Raw genomic sequence first — 20,000 nt, 5'->3', positions numbered from 1 at the left:
GTAAAATACTATGCAATATTTTTTAAACCATATTTGTAAAATATTCCTAATTTTAAGTAATTAATCTTAATGTTTTTAAAATACATACTTATTGTTAACTTCAATTATTAAATTGTTTTCTAGAAATGGCAATTGTAACGCAGTAAGTTCTGCTATTAGATACTAGATGGCGGTCTTTGTTCTCTTGATATACTCGTAATATTTTGACTATCTAATAACGATGCCTTGATGCAAATCGCAAAGGCAAGCCATAAAAAAATACTTGTACGACCTTACGAGTTACTCAAGGTAAATACGAAAAATATTCCATGTCAACCCGTGTTTTATCCCCATTATTAATTTTAAATTTGAAGCCTCCAAAGCGCCTTGCGCCACGGTAAAGGAGTTGGATTCAACATTTATAGGTCAAATCTGTTGGTTTTGGTTGTAGTTGGGTGCGCGGACGTGCGCTCAACTTCTTAAAGGACCTTCTCTTACCCGGCCGCCACACTATATCGTAAAAAATAATATCTAAAATATTTCACTAATATTCGCGGCAGGACGAGTTACGTGGCCACACTGCCCTGCTCACTTTTGCCGTTAGTTCTTTTACCACACATGCAGTGTGTGGCCTTGACCTTGTAATTTTATGAAGAATAGAACGATATTCTCCTCATCTGAAATTTAAATTTTTTGTATTGACTGACTCACCTCAAGCTCATCCTGCATTGCACCAATAGTTTTTCCGCATAAATAAGTTTGTGGACATTATACACTACGACAAAAGGAAGCATTCGGTTGCACAAATCATTATCAGCGGAATAATCCTAGCGAGTGGGTCCGCCGCTTTACCGGTGGTCGTCCTCAGTGTAGTGTGGCGGCGGCTTTATGTTTGAGGTGGTCGCCTATTATACAAGAGACGTCCGTGTTTTTATTAGCATTATAAACCCCATTGTGTCATTAAAAAAATATTTAAAATTAAAATTCATGAAATTTCATCATCATTCAAAAATGGTTATTTAATTATATTTTTTCATTTTTATGTACCTAGTTGTAGTCGATATTTAGCCGCTACAACTAGGTAAGTACATTAAACAAAATATGATGATTTGCATGGGTAGCTGTTCCGAATTTTAGGACATACAAGGAGATGCGTGTTCTATGATGATTATTATTATACAGTAATCACAGAATACATAATGAACAAGCAGTAGGCATGTTCTATAAAAAGTCTTTCATACCTGTTAGCCTGTCAGATATTGTATATCGCAATTACGTACCAATTATGAATAAAAAATACGTTTTAAACCTGATGTTAAGTTAAGATGGCGGAACTCGGAAGGCACACTTGACAGAGGCACAAGTACAATCTATACCCGTAGATACCTCCGACGGTTTCTTCGCGACATCGTACCGGACATTTAAACTGTTGGGCGGTAGGTACCTACGTCTTTGCCGTAGGGTGGTAACTAGCCACTGCCTAATGCTTTCCTCCAGATAAATGGTGGTACATATCTAGAGTTTACATACAAGCTGCCAGATATGCGTAGACGTATATGGTCGCAGCATTATACTCACTACGAATACCTATAAGTTTGAACATTAGTGGCGTAGCTAGGTCCCCAAGGGCCCTGGCAAAAGAAAATAAATGGGCCTACTACTAGCATGTAAACTGGATAGGTTTTATCAAGTAAAAATATTCATCACTTCTTTTTCGTTTTCGAAATTTTGTAAGTTCAGTTCGATCGCGATTTTCTGGTAAGGATCAGAGGGGCCTTTGAGCTTGATGCCCCAGGGCATTGCACCGCCTAGACCCTGGGTAGCTAGGCCATTAAAAACAATGCAAATCAGTCATTTAATGGTGTCATTTTCGCCACCCGCCACGTCGAAACAATACGCTCATTGTATCCAGGGAAAGTAGAGCTTGTAGAGTCAATTGTCTGCGACTGCGTCGGCGGTTCAACCCTTTGTGACATTGCGAATTTGTTGCAGCTATGCAAATTGTATAATATTCAGCCTATACACAATTAGAATGTCCAATTGTGCTAAAGTTTCTTGTTGTGCCATTTTTGGTTTAAAATTGTCAAAGGAAAAATTATTTAAGTTGTAAATTATTGCAAAATTGAAAGGCAACGGGACTCTACTCTAACAATGTTGGAGTTTAGATCGAACAGAAAGTTAAGTTAAAATGCTTTTATAGAGTAGGTTGAACTTACTTCAATCATATTAAAAGAAACATGCTTAAGCTTAGGTAATAGGTACCTAGGCTATTAGCCATCAACCAGGTTTAGAGACAAAGTCACGTTTATTCAGTCAGGAATTTCCTTGAAATTTCAGAATATTTCTGACCTTTTTCTTGTAACATCACTGTATTTGTTACTTAATTCAGATATAATAAAATTGTGGTGATATGTAGGTAGGTAGGTAGGTCTAGCTAACTACTTCTAATTAAAACCGCAAACTGAAACAACTGAAACCCTACGAGGATTCCAAACACGAAGAACAGCTAAGAGATGGGTCAACAACTAACTCAGCCAATTCTTCTGGTTCTGTCTACTGTAATTAATTAGAATTAGGTAATACTTGCACTTTAAGAGTTTAAACGAAGTTAATTTTAAAGGTAAACTGCCTATTTAAGTGTCATGTATCATACTTTATACAGTTATTTTTCTAACTTGGCGTTCACACTGTCGAGTGCCGTATTCATGTGTGGGTCTTTCGTCTATATTTTTCAGTTCGCCACGTCGCGTGTCAATATTTTTGTTACGTCGAAGTTCGCGTGAGAATTTAGCAGTTTGTGAAAGTTGGCCGGTAGTACGACTAGGTGGGTATATGTAGGTATATGAAACTCATTGTTATGGACCTTTTCGTTTTTTATCCAGGACAGGATTGTCCTGGATAAAAAACGAAGAAGTACCTATTTGAAGTTTCCATTGTTTTTGAGAAAATCACGTCCATGACAAACATAAAAATACGCAGACATAAACCTCATCATCGTGATTTTTATCTGTACTATCTTATATTACTAATATTATAAGCGAAAGTATGTCTGACCATATCTATTGACGGCTAAACAGCTGACCTTATTTTGATGAGTATTGCTTTAGAGATAGACTGGGCTTTAGAACAGAACATTGGCTCTATTTTATCTCGGAATAATCCGGGGTACCTACCCGCGGTATTTGTGAAAAACTGAATTTCACTCGGACGGAGTTACAGGCGACAACTATAGTTTCGCTCAGAAAAAATAAAATAACTTTATACTAACTGCCGAATCAATATACTTAATCATCATATTTTATACTAGGTACTAGGTACCTAACCACCAGCGGCGAAGTGTCCATACAGACCGATTCCCTCCGAATAACCTTTCAAAAACCCATCCATAGGTACATATTAATTCTTGTAATTAATAAATATGTATGGATGTAAGAGAAATCGGAGTTTGTATCAAGCGGTATGAATTTCCTTTTCTTTGGGATGGCTTACATTCATCAAAATTCCATCCTTCGCCACTGTTACCTACTGGTATCTAATAAAATCAATAATATTGTTGACAAAGTCGCTATAGTGAATCAGTTACAGAGAACTTACTAGACTCTTAATACTTATTAAGCAACTTAAAATTATTAATAACTCAAAAGTTGCCGCAACCATTATAGAAAGCAATAATCCTGTAAGATGTATAAGATTAAAAATGACTTAACTTTACCTGCGTAGTACAGAACTTAAATTGTTTTACTGTTACTATGCAGAGTAATAAATTTAGGTCCTTCCTATTAGTAGACAAAATTGGCTTCATTTATTATGCCTATATTTTAACTACTTTACATTAAGTTTAAAAATTATTCGCGTCATTAAAGTGTAGATATTTAGGTACTATCTAATCTAGTTACCTTCCTATCTAATACTAAGTAGGAAAATTGAAAAAAAAAATGTTTGAGAGATGCTATGATTGAGATGGTTCTAAAATAAATATTAGGTATACTTGGAATTCACTTTTGAAAGAAAGAAAGAAAGAAAAAAGCTTTATTAGTGAATTATGCCACACAACACAATTTGTTCTATAACAATATCCTGCGATGTGTGGCACAACCCAGTAAACGGATCCAACTCAGCATAATGCTGCATACTCTTTAAATAAAAAGAGCATGCAGCGCTGGTTTTCAGTTGGAACCGTTGACCAGATGCCGCCACAAACACAGCACACAACAACCTTATTGACTAAAATAAACAATAATAATAACTTAAACTTAAAATAATAGTACATTACAATTAACTAAAATAAAAAGGGAAAGACAATAAAATACCATACTAAAGAATAACAACGTGAGAAGAAAAAATATTAAAAATAAAATTATATCACATATACAAAGGTATTTACAAATTTATGCAATTCTTATACAGAATTTACAGTTATTTACCTATAAGAAAGAAAACTCCGCCACATGATGTTGGAATTCAATCTGCTTTTCAAGTAGAAATCTCTTTAGCAGTTTTTTAAATGCGAATTTAGACTTAAGATTTTTCAATGGAGGGGGAATGTTATTCCAACATTTAGTGGCGGAGTAGGTAAATGAACCTCTAAAGGCGGCAGTACGGTGAGGTGGTATCCGTAATTGATTACGGCAGCTTCGGCGCTCCGTTCCGCCACCATCACCCGCCCAAGTGAATTTATTTAGAAGGTATAGCGGTTTACCCTGATTAAAAACACCGAAAAGTAGGCCTGCCAAATGATACTTTCGTCTGGATCTCATTTTTAGTAAGCCAAAATTATTTAAAAATGGAGTGACGTGTGCTTTTGAGGGAACATCAAAACAAAAACGAGTACAAGCACTTTGAGATTTATTTTTGTATTTCTATGTAAAACCTAGGTACCTAACATACGTTTATAACAAAACTGTTAATTGTTATGTAGAGGCAGTGTGTTCGTCCTATATATGAAAACAGGCAGCGAAAGATTTCCTTACAAGTCACATTAAGTACGCAGATACAGTTATATACCTATATAACATATTACCTAATGCAAATCTATAACAATCGGTGACACATTGTACGATTGATACAGTTGCAACACGGAAATAAATGCATCTGCCAATCTTGAATACATGATCACTAAAGTATACCTTATTTCCTAATTTGTTAGGTTCATTTTTAAACTGAATTAAAACAACACGCGCCGGTATTATGATAACCCTTTGACAAAGCCTTAGCGGTCGCATGGACCCAACCATTTCGTATTGTTGACACTTCCCAAGATGGATGACATAACTGTCGATAATAATACGATTTTGATATCTATTTTATATTCCGTTATTGAATATTGTGTGAAATAAAATTTGCGGGTGCGCTATTTGAGTGTCGACAATTTATGTGGATTTTAAATATTATGTTTTTTGTGCGTATTTTATTTGTATTTTATTTTATAAGTGGCATTAATAGTTAGGACAACTTTTGGTACCTACAGGTTCAATCGCAGTGAAGACGATTCGCTAGATCTAAAGTTAGTCTGAAGACAAGAACACTGCGCAAGATACGGAGGCGATTGTCATGAATTCCTAAATTTTACGAATTAAATCTAGAATTTCTCATTTTTAAAAATTAACTTATGCACAAACAATTGTCTGACCAAAATACAAACAATATTACATTTGAAACATAGTAGATAAGTAATTTGAAAATAATTAAGTATTTGCTTTTTCATCCTTATTAGAGTTATTAATTCTTGCTTACTCACTATAATATGAGTTATGTTTTGAGAGCAGTAGTAAGCACAAAATTATTTAGTTTATGTCATCTACGTCTTATTACACAAAAATTATTCAGTTCTCTGAACATCAAAGTAAAAATGTGCAGAAAAACTTACGTTTAACAGATAATTGCTTAATTTTTTGTGGTATGCGATTTCAGTTTGTCATAATGATATCTTCTGAGCTTGTAATGGTTACTTCCCATGACAGATAATGATGTCCAGCGCGTGCTTTCATAAAAATCATCGGAGCGTCATCAGGGAAGCAACTGTCGTTTTGCGCATTGTGCACAGCTTCCGGTGGCCATTTTGTTATTGCTATAATGTCCGGCGGTGGTCCCGCATTCAATGTGACAGGGAAGGGTTATAATGCCTTAAGCGTTTCAAGTGAGACGTCGTTACAATTAATGAATAGATTATCCAAAACCATGACGTTATTGAAGACGTTTCTATTGATATTTGTAACTGTCATATGAAGATATTGTATTGCTGTGTACCTATATGATAAGAATGCTGCTTTTTTTATTTTTTGATGTACATAATACGTTTGGCTGGGTTAATGCTTGATATTACAGCAATGTTAGGTATAATATTATAACGAACAGTTACGTTTTAGGTAGTTATATTATCTCCTTACACATTTTAGATGAATAGCTACAATTCACTTTCGTTTACCTACACTTATCCGCATCACATACGCAAGGCTTAGCTTAGTATGTTCCAAAACTTGTCTTGATGTAAAAAAAAATATTTCAAAGCACGACCAAACAGGACTCGAACCTAAAACTTCATAACCGAACCGAAACCGAAGTCATAGGCTACAAATAGTTCTAAGCAAATCCACTAAACATTCATTTATTTAAATTAAAAATAATATACAGTTATTATATACAAATGGATTATTATAAACTATCTCTTTTATTTCTTATTGCCAAAAGTGGTAAGACAAACAAGACCAGTCATAAAAGTGTTAATTAAGAAATTTAATCTCCTAAAACTGTCCCCGGCAGTCCCGTTATGGGCCCTGCAGGTAGCGGATTAACCCTTCCAGGCTCACACTGTCGCTCCGCCCACAACCGGGATAATTTACTGGGACATTCGACAATCACAGTTTATACATAACGGCTGCAGCCATGGCGCTTTGGACCCCGTACGCGGACGAAGCATTGGACTTAACCAAAAACAAACGACAATCACCTGAACGCGATCGATCCTTCAGACCGATAGTGCCTGACTTGAGATACGCAAGAGTATCTCCTGAATTGGAAGAAAATAGATACTACAGCTACTCTCACGAATACACAGTTCCATCGTCGCAAATATCTCCAAATGAAAGTTTGTTCTGCAGAAAAGTGCCGTCGCCGCCGCATTCGCTGGATTCCCTCGACGTTGACTCACTATCTGACGACATGGAGTACCAAGCCTTCGAGCGGGATGCTCTGCGAGCCATGGCGGAGAAAAATGGAGGCGCTTTGCTAGGAAATAACCCGAGAATGAGACGCGCGGTGCAGACGAGTCAAGCAGCGGACGACTCTTACAGAAAGCAGCGGGAGAGAAATAACTACGCGGCCAAACAGAGCAGAGATAGAAGAAAATTGAGAGAAGTTAGGCTAGCGTTTCAAGTGACATTTCTGAAAAAGAAAATCGCGGACTTAAGGACCCAGGTCGACGAAAATGTTTGCGTGAGGTGCATGCAGCAGTGTCGGTGTTAACTATATCGTGATAGAGGTGTGAAATACGCGGCTAAAATACTAGCTTTTGCCCACGACTTCGCCGGCGGACTTGTGGAATCCATATTTTGTACAAATAGTAATTGTTACGTATTTATTTTTTGAAACGGGATCAAAGAGGACGGGATACAGATTTTATCCCCTTTTTTACGAGCTTCAGTTTTATTTTTGTGTCAAAAGTAAACCAAATACTTTCCGAAGATTTTATTTAGTTTTGTAGCAAAATTCATCAAAATCCGTTTTAATTTTTCAGGTATCAAAAAATGTGTGTTTATCAAAATCTAGACTTAATCTACTAAAGAATATGCATTCTATGACTTAATATCAAATAAATTACATTTTAAATTAAGTAATCGGTGATTGTTCCGTACAACATCGAAGTAGGTACTTACTGATTAGCTGTAAACAAAAATACAATAACATTGATTATGAAATACCTATTGTACAGATTGAATTAATTTAGCTATAAATATACATTTACATAGGTATCTTGTGATATGAATGTAAAGCGAATTAGTACCTACCTAATTAACAAATTATATGCATTATAAAAAATAATAAATTAAAATTTTCTTATTCATAACTCTATTTGTTTTTTAATTTTACACTTTATCCTCTTATTTAATACAATTTTAAGGAAAAATAACTAATTTTCACGTCGTAGTTATGATCATTAGCCTATTTTAACAGCCCCCCACAGGTCAGGCCTCCCTCCTTTTAGGATGTGGAGTTAGCACCCGCTAAGCTGCTCCAATGCGGTTGGTGGGCTACTAGTTGCCAAATGTAGAACTAATGCGATTTTTGTCCTGCAAGATTTGAAACTCTTCAACTAAATAAATTTTCTATGCAATAAAAATTGCATAAAAAAATCTTTTAATAATTTCTTTTATTTCATACTAGAAGCCCAGCGGTTTCACCCGCCTAATTCCCGTTTTCGTGACAATACGGGAAATAAATATAGGTATAATATGTTTATGGCGAATAATGTGGAATATTGTAATGCTAAAAGAATTTTGATAATCGGTTTCGTAGGCCTATATAATAGCAGCGAAAAATTATAGAAAATTGATCAAATTCTTTATAGAGATATCGAAGCTAATTCTTTCATCAGATAAAGCACCCAAACATACATATTCTTTGAGCAAGATGTTAGATCCTCGTTAACAACCCCTATTCGGCTCACTGCTGAGCTCGAGTCTCCTCTCAGAATGAGAGGGGTTAGGTCAATAGTCCACCACGCTGTCCCAGTGCGGATTGGCAGACTTCACACACGCAGAGAATTAAGGAAATTCTCTGGTATGGAAGGTTTCTTTACGATGTTTTCATTCACCGTTAGTGTGATCGATCACACGTGATATTTAATTTCTTAAAATGCACACAATTGAAAAGTTGGAGGTGCATGCCCCTGACCGGATTCGAACCGACACCTTTCGGTATCGGAGGCAGAGGTCATATCCACTGGGCTATCACGGCTCTCTTAATTAGATCTTTCTAATTATTACTCGTACCTACTCATGAAACAATGACGACAGTAAGTAAATCATAACACGTAATGGTGTATGTTAATTTGTTGTTCAATTTAATCTGGTAATGATTCTGTTTTCGATTATATTTCATATGTGTAGACTTTGAACTCTCATTATACAGGTTGCCCCGTGTCCCGTAAACATTACGACATACTCTACAGGATGATAGCTCACACTAAGGCCTACTAAAATAATAATTTAGGTTAGTCGAAATTTTACGGTTTTTAAGTTATATTGATTTTTGTACAAAATACAAAAACCGACCTTCAGTGCAATTTAGTTTATACCATGTGCTGAAAAATTACTTAAGCGTTGAATTTATACTTGGTAATTATTTTTGAATAGTTATTTCAAGTAATGAAAGTTTAAACTTTTCTACTGCGAAGTAAGTTTTTTCCAAAAAAATCAACTAATTACCTTTCTTAAAAACCGTAAAATTTGGCTAACATTACATAGCGGTATTTTAGTAGGCCTTGATGTCAGCTATGTCAGCTATCGCCTTGTAAAGTATGTCGTGATATTTACAGGACACGGTATATATATATATAGGTAAATCAAACAATTATATTTCGGGTCCGGTACAATAAATAGTCGGTACAATAGGTAGTCTTCGTAGATGTTTGCGGAGGCTCGGCTGGATGATTATTGTGCCATCATAAGAATGCGTGGCTTCAATGATCTCCAGACTTGTGAACAGCTCCAACGTCCTCCTCAGTACGTGGACATACAGATTAGACAGCCCTCTCTGGAGAGCTTGGTATGATGTGCACACCTGCGGTAGAGGGGGCACTAAATATTTTAGATTTTAGGTTTTCTAATTAACATTCTCAGGTGCGTTCGCTATCAATCTATATTCTGCTCACTGCTGAGCTTGAGTGAGCTCAGAATGAGAGGGGTAAGGCCAATAGACCACCACGCTAGCCCAATGCGGATTGGCAGTCTTCACACACGTAGATAATTAAGAAAATTCTCTGATATGCAGGTTTTTCTCACGATGTTTTCCTTCACCGTTTGAGACACGTGATAATATTTAATTTCTTATAATGAACACTGACTGTAGGTGCATTTCCCGGACCGGATTCGAACCCTCACCCTCTGGAATCGGAGGCAGAGGTCATCCACTGGGCTATCACGACATTCACATCACATTTTCAGGTACCTACCACTAATCCATATTAATTAGATTATTTTTTTTTCAATTGTATATAACGATTAAGGTACATAATAAAGGTTCTTTTTATCCCGGAAAAATTTATGCATTTGCATAAAAGTTAATACCTATCACGCGTACAAAGTAGCAGGCGTCCGCTAGTATTTTTAAAAAACAATTTTTCGACAAACATGGCACTCAATTAAGATTAAATTTTCGTTTTTCTTTAATTGTTAATTTAATATAGGTAGTTAAATAAAGGCTCCGCTAGCAGTTTTCTTACATATTCGTAAGCTCAAAATGAAGTCGTCTCTAAAAAAGAACTTCCGAAAGCAATAAATTAAATATTGGAATTGAATTTATAGTGCTAGTCAACCTACTCCGGAAAATCCATTTAGATTTTGATATATGTAGTGGTGGTACGAGTCACCAAATGTGTTTGTGTATAAACTGAAGGTTAATTTATTTTGTTTTACACAGCAACGCGCTCTGTCAATGGGGATGATGACTAGGTTTGAATATATTGATTTTTATGATACATTCGGGTAAATAGGGTCAATGTTAACTAATTTATACATAAAAAGCAAAGATTGTCTGGATATTTGCAAAATAAATGAGATTATAAAATTTCAAAAACTACTAAATTTTTTTTATCGTAATTAGATGAAAATTCATACAGTTTTAGCTTCCTTACATTAAATGTGACATTTTTTAATATATGAACTATAAAGATAAACGCACAAATAACAAAGATATTAGTAATTTTGTTTGAACGCGCATACAAATCTAACGATCATTACATTGCCTATGACGTCATTTTTTCGAGCCATTTTGTATGGGGCGTTTTTCAGGGATCCGCGGCAGCGCCGCAAATCTGACCCTTTAAATCCCTGTAGCTCCGAAAGTAATGATCGCAGATACCCTGTTCCTTTTACAAAATTGCTTTACTATTAGTATACTCTTAATTTATATACAATTTAAAAAACTGTCATCATCCGTATTGTCTACTTGGTTGTAAGTACACCTTACTATAACATCCAAAACTAAATATATTTCTGAAAGCAGACAAACTACTTAGGTATAATATTCTTAAAATATAATGAGGTATGTCGGGAAAATCAGATGTTCTTTTTTGTTTTCACGTTTAGTTTAACAGCTTATGGGGACTGGCTTGCAACCGTAATATATGTGATGTTATTTGTTATTTCCAACAGTCAGATATCGATCACAGCCACGTGGCTAAAGCAAACACGGTGGTTAAGATGACATCCCATCAGATAGAACGCGACACGAGCGGCAAAGGATTGTGTAGCGCAGCTTGCGCGTGCGCGTGTTTATTATGAAAATAAAAATAATTTTGGGTATGTATTGTACGAAGGGCTTGATGAAATCACTTATTAACTGCTTCGACTTCAATCGAGGGAAACGCCAGTTATCATTGAGTTTAAGCAACATAAATCAATGAATTTCCCACAGTGAATATCTATTTTTTTTCGCCAATATGCGCGAAATACCGACGAATCTACGCGAAAATGTCACCTAGATCTGACCGAAAATCCACATACGTACGTTTCGCTCCAAATCCAGAGCTTATTCAGGTGACGTTGAGTCGCGTAAATTAATAATTGACATTGGCTATTAGTTTGAGTAAACTTCTTTCACTTCATTTGTGTGATTCACATAAATGAAGTTTACTCAAACTAATAGCCGATGTTTACTATGTTGTTTACGAAGTTTATTATAAAGTGGGGTTAGTTTCAATAGCCAGACTATTTCTAAAACTTACTTTTTTCTCATTCTTTTATTGAAGTAGGATTAGCTTATCTACTCCTAACGTCCATTTGTCTGGGAGAAAACGGTATTTTAAATTAATTTTACTATTTCTTTTTGTCAAAACCAAATGGTTCCGTAATGCTTCATGTTTTGGACGCGGGTTCCTAAAGAGGTTATATGTATGACGTATCCAACGTAAATGAACAATACCGTTCACCCTTCAGCTATTGTATTATAAGTTGCGCAGGCGAGGGATGCACTGGGCGGCGCGCGATAAATAAGGGTGCGACCCTTCCCCTGCCTCTCCTAACGCAGTTATGTAATATCGATCCGGTGTTTAATTTGTGCCCGTAGGTATATATTTCACCGTATATGAGAAGGTTTTTTTTTTATAGTTTATTTGACGGATTAGCATATTATGGCTCACCTGTTGGTAAATGGAAAACCAGGTAATTAAACAGAGTAACATTTCGCAGGACACGTGGAACAAAATGCTGTTCTGTCCATCAATATGATGCGAGACTTTTAACCTTCATGCGCCTGTTATAAGTCACCATAACTCACTAGTCACTCATGATGGAAACACAGCAATACTTCATGGCAGCAAAAATAAGCGAATAATTAGTGCTTCTCAGCTGAACTTGTCTTCCAAATCGGTGGTTGAGTCTTTACAAACATTAAAACTTGATGACTTTTAATTAGATTTGAAAAGCTCTATTCTACACAAAATATTTTTTTTATATCTAAAGCCTTTCAGCTAAAAGTTCTTAGAGTAAATTTAAATAGGTAGGTACCTATGTATTCTGGTCATGACACAAATCTTTCTAAGTAGATAAGTTGATGGCATGATCTGGACGACAAACAGAGAAAAATATAAAATCAATTCAAACAATAAGTTTTACTACTACTACTACTAGTATCTATATTTCTCATTAGCTGACACCGCACGGGTTACCCGCGTGGTTTCCGTTCTCGTAGGAATATGGCGATAAAATATAGCCCATAGCCTTCCTCGATAAATGGGCTATCTAACACTAAAAGAATTTTTCAAATCGGACTAGTAGTTTCTGAGATTAGTGCGTTCAAGCAAACAAACAAACAAACAAATTCTTCAGCTTTATACTCGTAATATAGATTTATAGTAAAAATAATTATGGTATCACACCACACCAGTACACCAGTATTAGTTAGATAAGCGTCACAATATAGCAAAATAATTTCCATTGTGTACGAAATAGGACGCTGGAGAGTACACTGCCTACCTAAACAAACCATGTTTGATTGTTTATAAATCCCAAAGAACAGTTAAGTAGGTACCCGAAGCAAAAACATAACATTGCACACCCGCCTATTCATGCTAGTATTAAAATTGTCACCATTTTTGCAATACGATACAGATCTTTTGACTTATCTTAATCCCTCGAGATTTGGTTTTAAATGTTAAGAGTACGCTGGTCTTGTTCTTTTACGCGTTGTATTTATGACCAAATGTTTCATGGTTGATGTTTTGCAATGAAATTGCATGAAATACAAAATTATGTTTTGTATTTTACAAGCATTTAAAAAAATATGAATGTAGCAAAGACAAAGTAATATATATCTAGCCTCATGTTCCTATGATTTCACGGCCATGTTTCTAAAAAAAAAACAAAATTCATTTACGTATATGTAGAAGGCTTAGTTTACAAACACTTTTGAAACGTCAAGTTGGACTATTTGTAAAGACTCTACTACGGGTTCAGCAGGCAGGCTACTGAGAAACACCGACAGTAAACTTAACAGGTGCGTTTTTTTCTGAAATCATCATTCATTAAAATGTTTCTTTTTTTTCTGTTCTTTATTAGTCCTTTTTTAACAATTTCAACAATGTTAATAAAATAAAAAATGTTATACAAAACACTATAAAAAATATGTTTATTATCATTACATACAGTAATTAATTGTCTGGAAATGAAACCCGATTAAATTGCCTACAAGCATTTTCTATACGGCAGAAATAAGCTGGTAGTGTTTCTCTGGACGAGTTCTGCTACAAAGAGGTCTGCTATCCTACTACCTACCTTTTAAAGAATGACTTCAAACTTTTAGTTCAGGACGACGTTTAGTTAGTCCTACAGTACCTGTACTGTGTACTGTATCTACATACATGTACCTACTGTATCTGTATGTCTTGTATGAAGAAGGATAGCGCTACCTTAAGTGAGCCAACAACACCGTTATACTTACGCCGTTTCTGAGAAAATATTTGCATTGCGGAGTGACGGGCCTCGCACCATTCGCCCAGCTCCGCGGGAGATACATTGTGACGCTGGGCTGGTTGTGTCATTATTTGCATGTTGTGGTACGGGGTTTTAGTTTTACAGTTTTAAGTAAAGCATATGACAAAGGACCTTTAAACTAGCGTAAAGCGAAGGCTAGACTTCGCAGTTCCAGATTCTTCCATATCAGTCAAAATTGGACTTGATAGACCAGATTTCTGTTTAATATCCTACTTTGTACTTAATATTATAAACGCGAAAGTTTGTATGGATGTTTGGATGTTTGTTATTCTTTAACGCCGCTACTACTGAAGCGTTTTGGCTGAAATTTGGAATGGAAATAGATTTACCTCTGGATTAACACATAGACTACTTTTTTATCCCGAAAAAATTTGCGAAAACTGATGATTTTGATGATATGAATGTTTGTTATTCTTTCACGCCTCGCATACTGAAACACACATACCGAATTAGCTGAAATTTGGTATAAAATGAAATTAAACATAGGCTACTTTTTATCCCGTAAAAATTCCTGGTTCCCGAGGGATTGTGAAAAACTAAATTCCACGCGGACGAAGTCGCGGGCGTCCGCTAGTAGTTCTTATAAATGGTCGCCACAGTGCTCATTTCTGAATTAACACCTCCAGTGCGAAGGGTAGGGGTATGACGTTAAAATTACAGGCATAGGTAGGTACCTATAAAACAAATTTCAAGTTCAACATAGTATCATGCTACTTCAGATTATGAGATCCTATAGGTTCCCTGGTTGGGCTATGTAGTTAGTTAGCGATACCCGTAAATAATACCGTAATCTTTTATTTTATTTACCTTATCTTATTTTCTACATTACCTACCTATTGAATGTGCGGAAGACCTAAGATTATTTATCTAAGTCTTAAAGAGTTCTTCACTAATCCAGATTCGAAATTTTCCATCGGTAATTTTTGTAAGAGTATTAGTAATATAAAAATATAGCCGACTTCTATTTTCTTTGTGTCTTAAAAATTTTAAGACGATTTCCTCAAAATAGGCGCAATAAAACTGGCTCGTCATTGTCTTGCGCATTTCATTAAAACGGGTCCATTCATTCGGGAATATAGGGATTACGATCTGGATGTTTCTTTCGAAGAACGGCGCGTTTTAGGGTTTAGGGTGGACTTATCGAACAGATACAATTAGTGCGTTATATTTATGTTTTCAAGATTTTTCATAATTATATACATTACATTATATACATTATATATATTACAGATTATTATAATATTTATGGGATATTAGCGCTTTGATGGTATAAGTTTTTGACTCCAATATAAACGTATACCTAGGTGGTGAAGAAATTAGAAAGCTGTTATAGTAAAAAATTTAGAAAACTGTAATGTTTTTGTGTTTAGACCAATATCAGGCTAATGATTTCGAAATGGACAGTAAAAAATTACTAGACTGATTCATACAACAAGGGTAGGTAGACACAGTAGCTACATATAATTTACGTTTTTGGCTGGTGGGGTGACTAGTCACCACCCTATCGATAAAGTACGATTACGAAAGGACGTTCCGGTACGATGTCGTGTAGAAACCGAAAAAGGGTGTGGATTTTCATCCTCCTTATAACAAGATAGCAGGCTTCCATCTTAGACTGCATCATCGCTTACCATCAGATGAGATTGTCAAGGGCTAACTTGTAGAGAATAAAAAAGAAAAACACTTAAAAGTAATCGTCCTGACGTCATGATTTCTGCTACCATAAAAATCTTAGCGTCAGCCAAGTTGTCCATTGTCTTACAGATTATTATAATTTGACACGCGCCGCCTCCTGTACCTGTCCTTCGCCATAAAGCTTGCGCAGCAGCGGCGCTATACTGTCGCCTCGCTATACATCGCCCGCATCAGGCCAGGGCTTAAGATAGTAGGATTACGTAGGCTTTCATTTACGGGAGAAGGATTACAACGGTACCTACAGGGGATTTCCAGGATGCTTGTGTTTCGTATGAAACTAAATAATTTTTTACCTGCCAATAAACAAAAACAACGTATTGGATAAGTTATTTTAATCTAGTTGTTGTAAATTTAAATATTTAAGTATTAAACATTTATTACTATGTACCTAGTAAAGAGCCGTGATAGCCCAGTGGATATGACCTCTGCCTTCGATTCGGAGGGCGTATAGTTTCAGATCCGGTGCAGGGCAAACACTTCCAACGTTTCAGTTAGATATGTGCATTTTAAGAAATTAAATATCACGTGTTTATCTGCATACTTACCTGAGAATTTTGTCAATTCTCTTCGTGGATAGGTATGTGAAGTCTGCCAATCCGCCAATCCTCTCATCTTCAGAGGAGATTCGTGCTCAACAGTGTGCTATATATGGGTTGATACTGAATTAAGCAAACACGCAAAAGCTCAAAGATTACTTATTCAAATAACGTTCCGTCGTAAAGATCCAACTATGTAAAGAAGATTTCCTTTTGTCAGTAAAAACGACATTTGGTGTCTCTAACGCTTGAATAGCTTCTATCGACGCACGGACATAATCATTTCACTTCGTTAAGTAGTAGGGTATGATTTGACCACATGTTATCATTTTCTGAGGAATATGAAGTTATGTACCTACCTACTTACCTATCGTCTTACTGTAAAAATCAAGCGAAGACACGGAAGTGCGATACATAGATAAGTACGAGTAGGTAACGAACGTTAGATTCGTTTGTTATCAACGCATATTCGGCTCACTGCTGAGCTCGAGTCTCCTCTCAGAATGAGAGGGGTTAGGCCGAAAATCCACCACGCTGGCCCAGTGCGGATTGGCAGACTTCACACACGCAGAGAATTAAGAAATGCAGGTTTCCTCACGATGTTTTTCCGTTACCGTTTGAGACACGTGATATTTAATTTCTAAAAATCCATCAACTGTTGTTGGAGTTGGAGGTGCACGCCTCGGATTGGATTCGAACCTACGCCCTCCGGAGTCGGAAGCAGAGATCATTTCACTGGGCTATCACGTCTAAGTATTGTTTACTTACAGCGCAAAGTATTGATCGCCTAACGAGAGTACCGATAATAAATTGAGTATTGTCTTCATCGCAAAGTCGCAAACAAAACCATTAGAGCCTCTAATTACTTCTTAATCTAGTAACAGTAAGATCTAGTAAACAACTCGTGATGAATTAACACCTAATCGGATATCCAATCGTAGCAATTTCTTAACGATCGGGAGTCAAATAAACATGTTTGTGTAAGTATTGGTCATGTACCGTACAAGTACCTAGCTACCTATATTATATGTAGGCATCTATTCATGTTTAAGACCAGCTGAAATTATTTCAATTATGTACCTACCTATCCATCTAATTTATCATCTTGCAGACTCATAAAAATAAAATGCCATATTAAGATAGGGCAATTTAATTTTATAAGAGCCTTCCTGCGAATCGTATTCGTTAGTACACTATCAGTAATTTTTTCAAAGTTTTTCCAAAAGTGCTTATAAAACTTGAATGTGAACCAATTGACCAATGTCATATAATAATAATTGCTACCTAGCACAAAAACATCATGTTATTTTATAACACTACCTATTTTACGGCGTTAAAATAAAACAAAACTGAAAAAAAATACAAAAGAATGATCAAAATGCAAATGTATGCAACGTCCAAAACAATAGAGATCTATTGTCACCACCGCATCCCGTTAATAGGCAGGTAAACAACCCCCGCGTGCCAACCCTTCGCTTATCGCAGGGGTTGGCTAGAGTGGGGGTGCATCCCTAAGCCACTCCTACGTGCATAAATAGAATGGGGGCATATTCGAATTCATTAGTTACTCCTCAACTTCCGTGACGACAACTTAATACAACTTATAAATTTAACTTAAATTATTAAGCTAACTTAAAGTACTTAGCGATGGCTCTGTGGACGCCTTACGCTGAAAATACGGCGTTAGATCTAACAGTGAAGTGCAAATCGGAGCGGATATCTCCCGAACCGTACCAAACTATACCGGAGTATCAACATTATGAAGAGACAGTGTACCAGCACAGTGCTTATCCTTATATGGGTTACCCAGTCTACGTGCCCATTGGAGAAACGCCTGTATCGCCGGTGTCTTCGTGTACAAGCTATCCTAAATCCATCAGCCCTCCGAGAAGTGGATTGATCTCGCCTCCAGAATCTCCTGTATCGGTCAACGAGAGAAAACGCCCGAGCTACATGATGGATGTGGATATTTTATCCGATGATCCAGATTTCCAGGCGTTCGAAAGGGACGCTCTGAGAGCTATGGCGGAGAAAAATGGTGGAACTCTACTGGGAAACAATCCACGCATGCGTCGCGCTGTCCAGACGAGCCAAGCGGCTGACGATTCGTACAGAAAACAGAGGGAGAGGAACAATTATGCGGCGAAACAGAGTAGAGATAGAAGAAAGCTGAGAGAAATCCATTTGGCGTTGAAAGTGACATATTTGAAGAATGAAGTCGCCAAGTTAAAGAGTTTATTAGGAAATAGAGCATGCGCGAGATGTCGCCAACCTTGTGTTTGTTAGAATAATTACTTTAAGTTATAATAAGTTGTATTTATAAGTTTTTATTTATGTTAGTATTTATTTTAATGTAACGAGTCAAGTTAGAGTGCAATTTTGTAAATATTATTATTGTATAATAATTTATTAAAATATATCTTTAATAAAAGATTTATGATTTTAAATAAAAAAAATCATAATATTATACCTAATTACGCATGTGATTAAGATTTGTAAATAATAATAAGTGAGAATAAAATATTTTAAATTTTAATATAACACTTCAAAGTAAAATTTTCTTTTATTCATCATTCTTTCATTTAAATTATTTAATAACAATATGAATACCTGGACAATATGCACAGGCTAGGTATGGTCAACTTTTTTTATTTGAATCATAAAATAATAATTACTACTTGGGCATACCTGAATTTAAAATAAAGATATTATAATAGGTAGGTACGTTGTACTGTCTACCCTAAATTTATTTGAATTTTATCACTTTCTCGCGTACCTACCTACGTATAGGTAATCCGTTCCGAAATAAACTCGTAAGTTTTTAAATTGGTATCCCACCTTAGCTGAAAATCATGCAGTAATGTAACTATAGTACGCGCGTTAACAACTGAGTCTTAGGGCCATAAATCATTTCTCTATATCTATCTCGCTTGCACTTATGGGTCTTATGGAGCCGTCTAGTGAAGGGTGTAACAATGAAAGACATATTATCGATAAGTAAAGTTTATTATCGTATCTTGTTCACAAAATTAAAAAAATTAACAATATTTGATTTAATATAATACATATTTCATATTATATAATTATTAACTAAATAAAATTAATCTTCATCTGAGTCTTCATCATCAGAATCTTCGTCTTCTGCCAAATTTATTATAAGCGGCGCGTGATCTCTATACTAATAGCATTAACAACTGAGTCTTAGGGCCATAAATCATTTCTCTATATCTATCTCGCTTGCACTTATGGGTCTTATGGAGCCGTCTAGTGAAGGGTGTAACAATGAAAGACATATTATCGATAAGTAAAGTTTATTATCGTATCTTGTTCACAAAATTAAAAAAATTAACAATATTTGATTTAATATAATACATATTTCATATTATATAATTATTAACTAAATAAAATTAATCTTCATCTGAGTCTTCATCATCAGAATCTTCGTCTTCTGCCAAATTTATTATATATTAGTATCCATAGTGCGCAACGAGTAACACATGAATGTATTTATTTAATTGCAGTAAACACATTTATAGCAAAAAAAATACGCAATGCAATTACATTAGAAACCGACCAATCAGAA

At 35.7% G+C, this 20,000-nt stretch overlaps 2 protein-coding genes across 2 annotated transcripts; both read left to right on the top strand.

Moving 5' to 3' along the window:
• The first annotated feature begins 6,817 nt into the window (after positions 1 to 6,817).
• LOC112054466 (thyrotroph embryonic factor-like) lies at positions 6,818 to 8,041 on the top strand. Its single transcript, XM_024094257.2, has one exon. The coding sequence runs from the start codon at positions 6,862 to 6,864 to the stop codon at positions 7,438 to 7,440; it is 579 nt and encodes a 192-aa protein (XP_023950025.2). The 5' UTR covers positions 6,818 to 6,861; the 3' UTR covers positions 7,441 to 8,041.
• Positions 8,042 to 17,973: 9,932 nt separating this feature from the next.
• Positions 17,974 to 18,850, top strand: LOC112054461 (transcription factor VBP-like). The gene has a single exon (XM_024094253.2). The coding sequence runs from the start codon at positions 18,065 to 18,067 to the stop codon at positions 18,701 to 18,703; it is 639 nt and encodes a 212-aa protein (XP_023950021.1). The 5' UTR covers positions 17,974 to 18,064; the 3' UTR covers positions 18,704 to 18,850.
• The last annotated feature ends 1,150 nt before the right edge of the window (positions 18,851 to 20,000 follow it).

The sequence above is a fragment of the Bicyclus anynana genome, chromosome 16, assembly GCF_947172395.1.
Source record: "Bicyclus anynana chromosome 16, ilBicAnyn1.1, whole genome shotgun sequence".
NCBI classification, from domain to species: domain Eukaryota; kingdom Metazoa; phylum Arthropoda; class Insecta; order Lepidoptera; family Nymphalidae; genus Bicyclus; species Bicyclus anynana.
This window is presented reverse-complemented; position numbering and strand designations above follow the sequence as displayed.